This window comes from Nuphar pumila, chromosome 17 (assembly GCF_984573655.1).
Source record: "Nuphar pumila chromosome 17, dmNupPumi1.hap1.1, whole genome shotgun sequence".
NCBI classification, from domain to species: Eukaryota; Viridiplantae; Streptophyta; class Magnoliopsida; order Nymphaeales; family Nymphaeaceae; genus Nuphar; species Nuphar pumila.
The window spans coordinates 75,640,446-75,654,746 of NC_143265.1; the positions used below are offsets into that span (position 1 = coordinate 75,640,446).

General features: G+C 41.9%; 1 protein-coding gene across 1 annotated transcript; it reads left to right on the top strand.

Moving 5' to 3' along the window:
* The first annotated feature begins 877 nt into the window (after positions 1–877).
* Positions 878–3,256, top strand: LOC149812260 (homeobox-leucine zipper protein ATHB-16-like). The gene is made up of 3 exons (XM_089993626.1): positions 878–1,427; positions 1,587–1,957; positions 2,495–3,256. The coding sequence occupies exons 1-3, from the start codon at positions 1,367–1,369 to the stop codon at positions 2,999–3,001; spliced, it is 939 nt and encodes a 312-aa protein (XP_089849752.1). The 5' UTR covers positions 878–1,366; the 3' UTR covers positions 3,002–3,256.
* The last annotated feature ends 11,045 nt before the right edge of the window (positions 3,257–14,301 follow it).

Genomic DNA, 14,301 nt, shown 5'->3' on the forward strand with positions numbered 1-14,301 from the left:
TTTCACCAACGTTCGAAAACTGTAAAAAATGAGTAAAAAAGGGGGAGAAACATAGGCTCCACCTTTTTGGACCAAATGGGAAAATAATTTCAAGTAATCACATCACAATATTAAACAAAATGCATATAAAGCTACGAAGTTTTTCTAATGGGTTGCCATGTTCTAATCTGTTTTTTTTTTTTTTTTCAAAATGGCACCGAGGTGGTATCCCATGTGGTAAGCCGGGTCATGTGCCAAACTGAAGGCCCAGGTTAGAATCCCTCTGTCACATAGGGCTTAAGAGATGTCTGGTAGGGGTCGGACTAACCCCAGCTTGCCTATCAAAAAAAAAAGAAGGTTACAAAAGATGGAATCGGAAACTGAGAATTATTCTTGTAGGGGCACTAACGTATTCCAGGCCAATGTTAACGTTGATCAGATGGGTTATAAATGTTTGTGTGCCTTGTGGTTGTGAGGGTGCTGAGATGAAGGCAAGGGATCAAACTCCACTGGCACACGGTGTGTCTGTAGCCTTTCAGAGGTGGGTCACACAAGGCAGGGTGATGGTGGGCTCGACCGGGGGTTTTTCTCGCTTTGGCAAGGGTTCTTTGTCGTAAAAAAATATTTTTTCAAACGGTTTTTTAGTAAAATCTAGAATGGCCTACACCTACAGTGAGTGTTACGTAACGTAACGTAGCGTAGGTGAGGGGATGTGTGTGTGTGTGTGAGAGAGAGAGAGAGAGAGAGAGAGAGTTTTCATTTGAGATGAATTTGGCTGCATTTCATTTTTGCCGTCCCTCTAGAACAAGTCACTTGCTTAACCACTCAAGTCAAATTTGTAACCCCTCGATCAACCCACGTAAGGTTTATTTAAACAGAGCCATGAACGGAGATATAATAGTAACATACAGAGAGAGAGAGAGAGAGAGTTGAGTCTGTAAATACTAGTTTTTCCTCTGTTTCTTTCCCTTCCAACAAGTTTTCCTCTCCATATCTTCTTCCATAAGGCAAAAATCTGAGTATCATCGCATCTTCTCTTCTCAAAGTTCTATGAAGGTTAATGGTGGGTAGATCTAAGCCACACAACTGATCTTTCCTCTCTCTCCTTTCCCATGATGGGCGCTGAAGGAGAAGAGGCAGGGGAAAACAAGCAAGATGGAGAGACCATCAAGAAATCCTTGCACCTTCACAGGGCTTTCGCATGGGTTTCCCTTCAACAACTGCTTCCCACAAGTAGAAGAAGCACATCCCCATCCGCCCACCCCAAAAACTAAAAGCATAGAACATTATTAATTGCACTCTTCCCCCACTTCCGCTTTCTCTCTAGCGCTTTTGTTTCTTCATATATACATACCCATATATACACACAACACACTTTTCAACAGCCATGAAGAGGATGGAAAGCTCAGACTCTTTGGGAGGCTTGCTTCCTATCTGCCCAACTTCAGGTTGGTATCCTTTTTCCTTGTTTTAGTACTCATCTCCTCACTTTCTCTTTTTCTAAACAATATGTTTATGGTGTCATGGAAGATACCCAGTTAGTGCTTTGCACGATTATTCATATTTATTTTTCTGTTTTTGTGGGGTCTGTATAAATTGTTTCGTAGAAGAGAAGAATGGAGGAGGAGGCAACTACAGCAGGAGCTTCCAGAGTATTCTAGGTGGTTTTGATGAGGATGATTGCAGTGAGGAAGCGGGTCGGATTGCAGAGAAGAAGAGGCGCCTGACAATGGATCAGGTGAAGGCCTTGGAGAAGAATTTCGAGCTGGAGAACAAGCTCGAACCCGAGAGGAAAGTGAAGCTTGCTCAGGAGTTGGGCCTGCAGCCTAGGCAGGTTGCTGTGTGGTTCCAGAACAGGAGAGCCCGTTGGAAAACGAAGCAGCTAGAGAGAGACTACAGCACACTAAAGGCAAACTACGAGACTCTCAAGGTCAGCTACGAGTCCCTTCAGAAGGAAAAGGAGTCTCTCGTGCAAGAGGTAACCATCATAACCAATCCTCCAGCACCAAATCATCATGAATTTTTAGCTTTTTGGTGTTTAGGAAGAAGTCAGTTTCTGAAATTTGTGTTAGGATCAATAAGAAAGGTTTGATTTGAAGATGAAATTCTAATTAGACCAACTTCTCCTTTTCCTTGGGATCATCCACAAATTCTAATCATTTGTAAGAGACTGTCAAACCAAGTTCCAAAGACCAACAAAAGAAGAAAAACCCATTTCTTGTTTCCTTGGGATCATTAAGAAATTCTGATTTTGCAGGCAGGTTTTCAACCCCCAACTCCTAAGAAACACCAAAAAGGACGGGAGAAACAACGTAACCCATTTCCTTTTTGTTGGGATCACTAATCAACTCTGATTCACCCAACCAAACTCTGAAGTCTCAACTCAACCCCCAACTTCATAAATAAACAAAACAAACAACAAAACAAGAAAAAACATATATTTTTCCTTTTCTTGGGATCAACACTACAAAGACTAAGACTGTTTATGTCTTTATATCCTTCCTTAAAAAATTAGGTGAGAGACCTAAAAGATAAGCTACAGGAGTCCGGCATCGTCACGAGGGACTCCGTGATCAGCCAACAAGAAGAGATCGAGATGATAGGCGAGGACGAGATCAGGGCGACGGAGCAGAGCAACAACAACATGATGGTAGCGAACGAATCGGCAGAGATGAACAACTCCATCGATGAGAAGCCCAGCCTTCATGGTGGTGCAATCTTCCGTGATGTCAAGGATAATGGATCCGATGACAGCGACTCCAGTGCAATCCTGAACGATGACAACAGCCCCCACAGCAGGCCCATCACAGCAGGGATCTTCCCCCAGCAATTCACCAACCCAACGATGAAATTCAACTTCTCTATCTCCCCACCTTCACCATCGTCATCCTCTCACAAAACCTTCCATCAATTCCTGAGGATGGAAGAGCACAACTTCCTCAACTCTGAGGAGTCATGCTACTTCTTCAACGACGAGCAGCCCCCTACTCTACCATGGTACTATTCCGACCAATGGACATGAAAGTAGGAAAGGAAAGAGAAGAAACAAACACAGGAAAAGGAATTCCTGGGAAATCAGGGGGGAGTGCAGAAGAGAAGGGATGGAACAGGGAGCGGTTTTGTAAAATTGGGGTTTTTTAATGTATTTATGTCTCTTTTCTGGGCTGGTGTACAAAATTTTCCTAAGGGAAAAAGGGGGAAGTGATGTGAATAAAGAAAAACCAGGTAGATCAGTGCCAGGAAATAAGATTAAGAATGTGAATCCTCGGAAAACCAACTCCCTTGTTTGGTTGGTTCTTTCTTTTTTTCCCATGTGGTTTCCGGTGAGTGATGTGAGTTGACCGTTTCTTGTCACCATTTTTGTTTGTGTTTTTTTACCATAGTGGGGTTTATCTTTCCTTTATAGGGTTGCTCTCGTGATGGGCATTTTGCTGGTGGTTGCATGATTACCTCATTATCATTTCCACATATTCACTAGTAATGATTTTATAATTGAACTTTTATATGGTTTTACTGTCGGATACGTACGGTGATGGGCGTTTTGCTGGTGGTTGCATGATTACCTCAGTATCATTTCCACATTCACTAGTAATGATTTTATAATTGAACGTTTATAATTGAACGTATATTGAGGAGTTGTGATGAGAGTGTTGAACAAGGAAAGGTATTGCATAGAGTGTGCGTCAGGTCAAAGCAAGCGCTGAGTGCTTGCTCTGATGCCGTTCATCGATACGAGATGAACGGAATCTCAAATACCATGATGGATTTTACGCCTTTTAAATGGGTCCTACGTTTTTTTTTTTCAGAGCCGTCGATGCCCTGCAGCTGGATGAACAGCGTCTAAGGTTTTCAAAATGAACGGCTGAAAAATAGTTCCACTTGGGATGATGACTTGCACTATTGCATATAGGATCTCTAAAACTTTCTCCTTATCGTGTTTGTTTAAGGTGGGGATGATATAACATGTCAACTTTGGGATGTTAAAAAAGTGTAAAATAATGCAGTATTGGTGGGGGTGATGGAAGATGGTGATGATGGAAACTGTGGAATGTGTGGGGGAGGGGGAGAAATATTCAAAAAACTACTCAGTGCTCTTTTGTTTTTGAGCAGTAGCGAGTACTGCCTCAAGTAGTCTGGTTACTCTGGTAAATAGGGTGGTGAAAGAGGCCGTGACAACAGTATATATGCCCATGTTGAAAACAGAAAAGCTTTTATTAGATGCTCTCTCCAGTAGACACGTACGGCAAGAGTTCTTACACTAGATGTTAATCATGTCAAAAACATAGATCCTTTGTCATAAAGTTCAGTTCAAACTAACAAGAAACTATTCTTGAAGGTTCAAAAGAATACTCGCTGCCTACAAGGGCTTCGCTCATGTGGTAGGGACGGATTGTTAAGTCACCATGTTGATGGAATCTCACAAGTTTGAAATCCACAGGTGGTGTCACTTGTTGCAAGCCTCGCACAACAAGAAAATTGTGGATTAGCGACGGCTTATATTCATTGTTAATTCGTCGTTAAGCCGTCGCTAAACTGTTTAGCGATGAATTAGCGATGGATAGAGGCCATCGTGAATTTTTGCTCACTAATTAACAGAAAAACTTATCTATCGTTAATTCTGTCACTAATTTGTGACAGATTAGCGACAGACATTATTCGTCGCTAAATTTTAAAAAAAAATAAAAAAAAATGATCTTTGTCGGGCGGTATTCCGGCAGCAATAAGCCGAACTTATACCGCACCCGATAGACATTGCACAGAATGATCACTCAGTCTCGTCGCCGGACTTGTATCGTCCTCTGTGAATCGGTGCTTTCCGGCATCGCCGTTCTCCGTGAACCGGTGTCGCCGTCCTTCGTAAACCGGCGTCACCGTCCTCCGTGAACCGGCGTCACCGTCCTCCGTGAACCGATGCTCTACGGCGCCGTCCTCCATGAACTGTCGTCGTCATCTTTCGTGAACCAGTGTCGCTGTCCTCTGTGAACCAGCGCCGACGTCCTCCAGCGATCGCCGACCGTCCTCCGGCATCCCCGTCCTCCGTGAACTGGTGCTCTTCGTTGTCACCGTCATCTTCCGTGAATCGGCGGCGTCGTCATCTTCCGTGAACCGGCGTCGTCGTCATCTTCCGTGAACCAGCATCGCCGTCCTCCGTCAACCGGCGTCGTCGTCCGCCGTGAACCGGCGCTGACGTCCTCCAGTGATCGCTGACCGTCCTCCGGCGTTGCCGTCCTCCACTCTCCAACGCGTTCTCCGACGTTGCCGTCCTCCGAAGAAGTCGGTTTAAATCGAGCGCGATCGATTTAAATTTTAAACAGAAAGAGGGAAAATTTCGCGCTCGGTTTAAATCGAAAATTAGTGAGGGATTTAGCGAGGGAATTTTTCCGCCGCTAATTAGCGACGAAAAAATTCCCTCGCTAAAATGTTTTTCTTGTATTAAGAATTAGCGACGAAACAATTATTGTCGTTAATCTGTCGCTAATTAGCAATGAATTAGCTAGATAAAACTTTCATCGCTAATCCATCGCTACTTAGCGACGGATTCATGAAGAAAGTTTTCTCTAGCTAATTCGTCGCTAATTTACAACGAAAAAAATTCATCACAAATTTCCGTCGCTAATTAACATTTTTCTTGTTGTGTCGGTAAGCAAGTTCGACCTAAGAGTTTCACTGACTGGAAGGCTAGCCCATGTAAGGTCGGTGATGGGGACGGTTAGTTTTACCTTGAATCATTCAAATAAACAAAAAAAAGTATTCGGACAGTTTCACTGGAAATCAAAAGATGACCATGGGCAATGTAACACCACCTAGCCCTTGGAGGATCACTAAAATAGCCGTTGTTATATATATATATATATAGAGAGAGAGATGCTTTTTATTTTGGTGGTGATGTGAACTCGGAGCAGTCTCCAAAATGGTGTGTCCCTGCACGACCTTTGAGGGAGACTGACTAAACTATTCTAGCTCCTTGACAAAAACATCAATCTCAAAAGTCGTGCTTATGATTGGGAAACGTTCCATTTTCCTCACTTCTTTCACTCTTTTTTTTCTCTCAAAACTTTTTAGGCCCCCGATCTAGTGGCGTAGACCAGAAGAACAGAGAAGGAATCGTATTTCTTTTGCTGCCCATTTACCTTTTTTTGTGAGCTCTTTTCCCTCCAAACTCAGTTGGTAATTTTGCTTTACTCTTGCAACTTGCAGGAAATCTCCTTTCCTGTTACGTTCTTGATCACACGCTTGGGCACACGCCTCACTCTGCGTGAGCCAACTGGGGGTCGTTTTCAATGTGACAAGCTCTCCCTCTGTACGGGCTGGCAGAGAAATAGAGGTGGCAGGTTGCAGGTCTTGCACATGGGGGCAGAGAGAAAGAAGGAAAGAGAAGAGAGAGAGAGAGAGAGACGGGGCACACTAACCAAAAAACTTTTATTTTAGTGTTTGTGGGTGCGTGGGAAAGGAGATTCTCATCATTTCTTTTTCCTGAGCCTTGATGGAAGTGGGCCCCATCCTCTTTTTGTCCCTTGTGGGGTCGTAGACTGAAAGAAAAGGAGCATCCCAAACTGCAAAAACAACAATTGGCAATGAATATTCAATTATTCATAGATGTGTCAAAACTAACTCCCCCTTGCTTTTCTTTCCCTTCTTTGCTTTTTTGTTATAAAACTTTACTTTTATATGATGCTTTCCTTATTAAATTGACAAAAGTATTGCTCCTCGAGTCAGCCATCCTCTAACGTAGTATGTTCCACTTTGCTATCCTAAGCCGGTCTCTACTCTCATGCATCCACACATGGGAGATTCAAAGTTTACAGGTGAGAGCTAGAATGCACCATCTATTTTCATGTGAATATTTTTTTTTTAGACATGCCAATTCTGTATGTGACCTTACACATGGTTCCATGTAGAGGAAATACCTAAAGAATAGAACAGAAAAGGATTATGGCACTATCAAATTAAAGACCATGTCCATGGCATGTATGTGCTAGGCAGCATAGACCCTATCCATGATCATATGATATCATGCATTGACACCAACCATAGCTAATCATATAAATATCATTTGTATTGATGATTGAACAGTTTTTCCATAGAGCACATAGGAACAGCAAGCCACTCACAAAATCATGCTTTTACTCTTTTTTTTTTATGAATTTCATACATGAAACCCCACATCCTCAACTTGGGTGGGGTGGGGTGGGGTGCGGTGCGGTGGAAGAACATTTTATAGTGAACCAAATAGTTAATGGTGTCTAGGCCTCTAGGGCCTAGCTAGTTTATACAATAAGAAACTCATCCAATCATAGCTTTATGATTGATATAGTGTTGTTCCCAGCATTAGATATAAAATGGGTTTTTAGCTTTAGGGTTCACGGAGAAAACCATGTTATATTATCTTCATGTAACTAATACTTTACCATGGGTCGCCTTATCGATGTACCAATCAATCAAATGGCAATACTAACATCAAAGTTCCAATTTTCAAATTCCAAACTGAAACGTACAAACACAATTCACATTGGCTTATTTGCAAATTAGAAATCTGTGACAAATTGTCAATTTCCATACCCGATCTGGATGCGTACGAACGGGGCAGGCTCGACCGATATGCTGCTCCAAAACCGGTCTGAATCGGGTCGTGGTCCATCTTTCAAGATGAACCGTACAAATACCGATTCTTTTTCTCCAGTCGGAACTAGGGAAGGGAACCGGTTCACTCAGAGCCCAGCCCACGGGTGGGGTAATTTAGTAATTCCAAAAGTCCACCGATTTGTTCTCGTCAAGGTGCGGGAGACATCGTCCATCGTAGGGCCCATCGTCAGCGTCCACGTGGACGGCAAGATGGAGATGAGAGCGATGTGACCCTGGAAGTACGGAAAATGGTGATGTCACGGCCGCATTCCTCCACGTCAGATCAGGTAGGACGTCCACGTCGTTGGTAGGGCACCGTTTAGTTTGACGGCAGAACGTTTAACGTCCGTTTATCCAGCACGCGGTATCCATGTTGGAGGGAGAGTGGCACTACCGTAAATTCCTGATGTCATTAGGGTCAACGACTAGATCTGAGGAGTAGGGCAAGAAAAGACGGGGGGGGGGGGGGGTGGGGGGGCCACCACATTGGTTGGCAGGTGGGGCCCGTGACAGAAGGGCCACCGGGATTCCGGGGGGGTCGGAGAATAATTTTGGGGGGGGTGCAGGTGGGACCCAGTCAGTCACATGGTGGATGGGTGTGGGGCCCGCGGTACACGCTGTCTGGTTCATTGGATCCACCTAGGTCTCCTCCCATTGGTGGGTTTCGGCGACCTGGCCTGAGTGTGACCCGAGGGACCCACTTATCTCCCATTCCCAACCTTTCTTTTTTTTTTTTTGAAGTATATCTGAAAATTCACCTGATCAAGTTTGGATAATTTCAGATATCACCTAGAGTCTTGTTTTGTATAAGCAGATAAAATGATATCGTCCAAGGGTTGTGGGGGCTTGTCAAGGTTCGATTCTCATGGGCGTCATCCCTCCGAGCAAGCCAAAGCAAGTTTTATGCTGCCCGCATGACGATCATAGGTATGACAGGCTGAGTCAGTGCGAACAGGTCTTATGCTGAATGTGGTTTCTTCAGATTATATAAAAAAAGAAAAAGATAAAATGATATTATTATAGGAGTTTAAACCAGGTCCATACTGGATCCAACCTAGATTGTTGTCTTGGGATAGTATAATTTGAACGTGGGTGAGGCCAGAACAAACACGGTTGGATTTAGATCAGATCCAAGTCAAAAATAGGCGGGCTGACATGAACAGATCTGGTAAAAGTTGAGTATTATCTGACTTGATTCATAACTTTCATTTTAAATCAACAGATTTTATATGTTTTCAGCTGATCCTGCTCATCCAAATCTAGAACTTCATTGCGAGATCCCATCAAATCTAGATCTAGAACCAGACTCACTCTTCGTGAAAAAAGATCTGGTATTGGGTCAAGTCAGATGCCACCAATATCCGACCCGTTTTCAATTAATGATCAAAAAGTTTGTGTGTATCTTAAAAACTGTTGGAAAGATAGGAACATTTCAAATTATGCTAAAATTTAGTGTCCGTCCAATTTGAAATTACCTTTTCTTTTTCTCCCCCACTCAAGGCCAAAGGCTGCCGGAAGTGGGACCCACTCCACGTCACCATCTTTGAGTCGGTTGGGGCCTCAAATCCCAAGGTTCGCACGCTGGCTACGTTACCCCATTCAATAAATTTTCTCATGGAATAATTTTTTTTAATGAAAATTATTATTTTATTAATTATTTTGTTTGCCTATTTATTTTGTTTGGGAAGTGCAGACTGATTCGGTAAAGATTTGAAGAGAAGCAGACGAATACAGTTTTTGCTTGGTATGATGCATAGGGATAAAACAGTTTGAAAATATCGCGTTAGTTTGAAGATTGAAAGCAAGATATATATTTGCTAGTCTATTGTACCAAAAATTTAGTTGAGATCATACAATGCACGTCATTTAAACTCAATCTAACCTTTAGATGTATTCAACATGATTTATTTATCCAGAAACAACACTTAGATTGTGTTTTTTCAATGAAATAACACATTTTTTTCTGAAAATTTGAGTGCTTTTCACTACTATTTATTTTTCTTTATCAGAAAAACCTCTACACATGTACGATTCTCTCAATCCAAAAGCCAATTCCTGCTAAATTGAGTATGCAGCTCATATATATATATATATATATATATATATATATATATATATATATATATATATATATATATATATATATATATATATATATAAGAAAGTTGAGCCTTCAACCAAAGAAAGATCCAAAATCTATGATCGATGATAATCGACAATGTTTCTTCTCTAACGATGGAGCTTTACAATCGATAAGACATTATATATTAGGTTTTTATTATTCATTTAGTGAGTGTCATGTTTTAGATTATACTTTATCAATATTTAGATGCATTTTTTAAAACGCTAAAAATCAACAACCCCACAATACTTTGTATTGTAAAGTTTTAAATGCATTGTGAGCCATCAATTTTTCACATTTCAAAAAATATGTTTATATGTCGTAAAGTCTTCGTGTAAAGTATATTTCTCACTAAATAAATTATAAAAAATAAATATATGAGGTCTGATCGATGAGATGCAAGCATTAGAGAAGGGGAGCTATCCGATCTTCATTGAAAAGTGGTAGCTGATCGTTAGGCTCCTACCAGTGAATAGGGTTTTTCGGATGTTTTTTACAAATATGATCATGCAGGTGTGTGCTAAGAAATGACACTTGGATTATGTTTTTTTTATAAAAAAAATGAATTTTTAAGCATTGAATATTTTTGAAAATTGTAGACAGTTAATTTTTAAATCTTATAAAAACCTAACAGGACCTTCACTGGAGTAGATGTTGTCAGCGAGAAATAAAGTGGCTGCAATTAAAATAGATTATCCGGGGAAGCAAGGTAAGGTTAGGCAAGGCCTCTCTGTCTTTTGCATTAATCTTTTTGTTTAAGGAAAAAAAGTAATTTTTATTAAGGCAAGAAATATAAAAAGCTTAGGACGGTGAGGCATCGACCCAGCTTTACAACGAGAGCAGATCAGCTTGCCAAGATAGGCTAATCCAACCCAAGTCCATCGCCAGCCAATTCAAGACAACCATGAGAAATACATCAGAAAGAATAAAAGCAAGCATTGATAGAGAGACCTAACCCGGCCCTCAAAGGTCATTGTGTCATGGCTCTCTGCCAAACCGCCAATCAATCTGTGGATAACCCAGCATCTCTAAAAAAAAAAAACCCACCTAATTCTTCTAAGCGGAGCTGGAGAACAAGGTTGTTAAATGCGATGAGGCGAAGCGAGGCGTTGCGCTTCGCCTCTGAGGTACGGAGGCGTATGCCTCTCACAACATGAGACTCTCAAGTATCCGTGGTATTATCTAAAATATCGTAAAAATATGTGGCATCACACTGAATGCCTCACACTAGTGAAACATTTCATCATTATTATGGTGAACATGGCTGCTTCTAACCTAGAAATCCCAGATTTGGGTTAGAAACTTTTTATATTTACTTTAAGCGCATCACAGCAACGCCTCAGTACCTTGAGCGTGTGCCTCGCCTCTCACAACACTGTTGGAGAATGTGACTAAAACAGGGGGACCCATGCATTCCCCCCTTCCCCCCATTTGAATCAAAGATTGAGGACATGAAACGGGAATGGAGGTTAAAATCAAAACTCGTGAAGGGATGGACTTACAAAAAAGGATTTACGCTTTTCCCCACCCCATCCCGTTCTCTTCCAATCCCTGCCTTATCCCGTCTTCGATCCTTCTTTAGGGATGGCAGTGGATCGTGGGAGAATGGGCCCGTCCTGCCTCATCCCGTTTGGACCGAGGATTGAGGATATGAAACGAAGATGAAGGCAGGGATGAAGGTTAAAATCAAGACCCGTGTGGGGAGATGGAGAGCAGGATTTTGAGGCAGGGCGAGGATGAAGACCTTGTCCCCGCCTCAATCCACTGCCATCCCTATCTAGAACTTGGATGATCCTGCCCAATAAAACGAGTTAGATGCTCTTGAAACTAGTTTATATGTAAACCTTTCCAGCTAAAAAAAAAAATATTCTCCATCATGTTGGAGATAATGATAATGATAACAAAATGTAATCATTTCATATTTTCAAGTCGTTTTCCTTTTTTTTTTTCCAAAAATTTCCTGCCAGTGGTGTACATAAATTTGAAATGGTGGTGCAATTCAATTTTTCCTTTTTTTATAATTTTAACTTGTAAAGGATAAGATATGCAGACTCAAGGGCTAGACCGGATCAAATCACTAGCTGTTGTTGCTTCTTGGTTACCTTGATTTGAAATTGAGGCAGAGTGCCAGACTGGCCCACTTCATTGATTCCTGTGGTCGGTCCTCAAGCTACGCTTTTGGAAGATTAGGTGGCAAAGTGGGGGTTGACGGTGATGCCCTGATGGCTTTGTGACTCTCCTGACCTTTACATTGAATAAACGCAATAAAAAATTTCAAGAAAAGAAGGAAAGATTTTGGTTAGTACCTATTAAATGAGTGTGAGAAAGAATAGAAAAGCACAAGAACGACTTGTACATGGTTGGCAGTGGATCCGGGTAAGCTGGATCCGTCTGAACCCGTTTTGTTTGTGGCTGAGGACATGAAACGATCGGGATGGTGGTGAAAATAAAAGCTCTTGCGAGATATAAGCTGGGATGAATTTACACTTTTCCCTGCCATGCCTCGTCCCGTCATCTGTTATTAAAATGACTAAAATACTTTTAGTTATCTAATAAAATTATATAAAATTCTTATATATATATATATATATATATTTATTTATTTATATTTAAAACTAAAATTTTAACCGTAAACTTTTTTGACCTTCTCTCAAGGCTCCGCATGACAACTCGATCTTCTCGACAGCTTGACCGTTTGAACCCGGTGAAGGCGGGGGTGGAGGTTAAAATCCATCCCTGTGCGGGGATGGAGGTTCTAATCTTGAGACGGGGAGGGGGTGGAGACCAAGGTTGTTAAATGCGATGAGGCGAAGCGAGGCATTAAGCCTGCGCTTCGTCTTTGAGGCGTATGCCTCAGGTACTGAGGCGTACGCATCTCACAACTGGAATGGAAGTGAAGCGGTGGGAGGGGAGGCAGTAAGAGAAGGGCCACCCGCCCAGCTGGTACGGAAGCGAGGGATATGCCGGTCGTCCGATGGTCGGAGAAGACTGAACAGCGGCTGCAGCACAGCAACTCCGGTGGTCGGTGGTCACAACTGGTCGGAGGTTGATGAGGGGCGCATCACAGCAACGCCTCAGTACCTTGAGCGTGCACCTCGCCTCTGAGGCTTACGCTTCAGGTACTGAGGCGTACGCCTCTCACAACACTGGTGGAGACCCTGTCCCCGGCCTCGGTGCATTGCCATCCCTACTTCAACCCGCTTCAAGAGATAGAGAGGGGTTCCCTTTTTCCTTGGTTATTAAACTCTTTGATTTTAGTATTGCATTAGAAAGTTTCTTGTTACGAGAAAAAATTCTGAACATAATTAACTTTCTTCCCAGCTCCATCCTTATCAAGTTTATCTTTTCAGACACGCCTGTGAGCTCGGATCGGACTTAAGCTTGTGTGGATCCTTGCTGATTACTAGTCGATCCATTGTGATCGTTAATACTCCATAGCAAGTGGAAGGGAGACGTATCAGACAGAAGCTTGTGACGAAGAGCAAGAAAGTAGGCATGAGAGAACTTTTTAGTAAAAACATCTGTTAGCTGCTCTTGACAAACCCACAAACCGAATTTGAATCGCATGACGCTTAACACGTTCTTGAATAAAATAATAATCAAGCTCGATATGCTTTGAGTGAGCATGAAAAAATGGATTATGAGCCATGTATAGAGCACTCATATTATCACAATAGAAAACTGGCATAAGCATATAAAAAATGTGAAGCTCATCAAGCAATCACCGACAACAACTGCCATATTGGTTGCATAATCATAAGCATATAGACTTGTATTCAACCTCAGCACTAGATTTCTCTAGTGTGGCTTGCTTCTTCATAGCCCACACAAGTAAATTTTGTCAAAGGTCGATCGATGAGCATTCAACCCAATCAGCATCAGAGAAGACAGAGTGCCAAAACTGAAGAAGGATGCAACTGAATACCTGAACCAATGGTGCCTTTAACATAGCTTAGAAAAAGTTTTGCAACCATCAAATGAGTTGTGGTAGGTGCATGTGAACTGGCTCACTTGGTTCACAACATAACTTATGTCCTGATGAGTCATCCTCAAATATTGGAGTGAGCCAAACAATTTGTCAAAATTCAAAAAAATCAACCAAAAAACTCACCGTCATGAAGAGAGAATTTGTCATCAAAAGAAACGAGAGTGACAACAGGCTTAGCACCAATCAAACCAAACTTATGCAACAAATTGATAGAATAGCGATTTTGAGTGAGATAAACACCCGATGAGCTGTGAACCACCTCACCTCCAAGAAAATAATGCAAACTACCAAAGTTTTTCATTTCAAATTCTTTATTCAACAGAGAAATCACAGCTATCAATGCCAATAATATCATCGACATAGAGTAAAAGAACAATGGTGTAAGATCCGGAGTGAAGAACGTAGTTGGATCAACAACACTTTCATGAAACCTGAGTTTAATATAAAAAATCACTAAAATGTTGAAACTATGCCAGTGGGCTTGCTTGAACCCATAAACTGCTCGTTGAAGATGACAAATATGATTAGGATAATCGAGATGCTCAAATCCTGGTGGCCGTGGCTAGGTCGTGTCATCTACGCACCCATG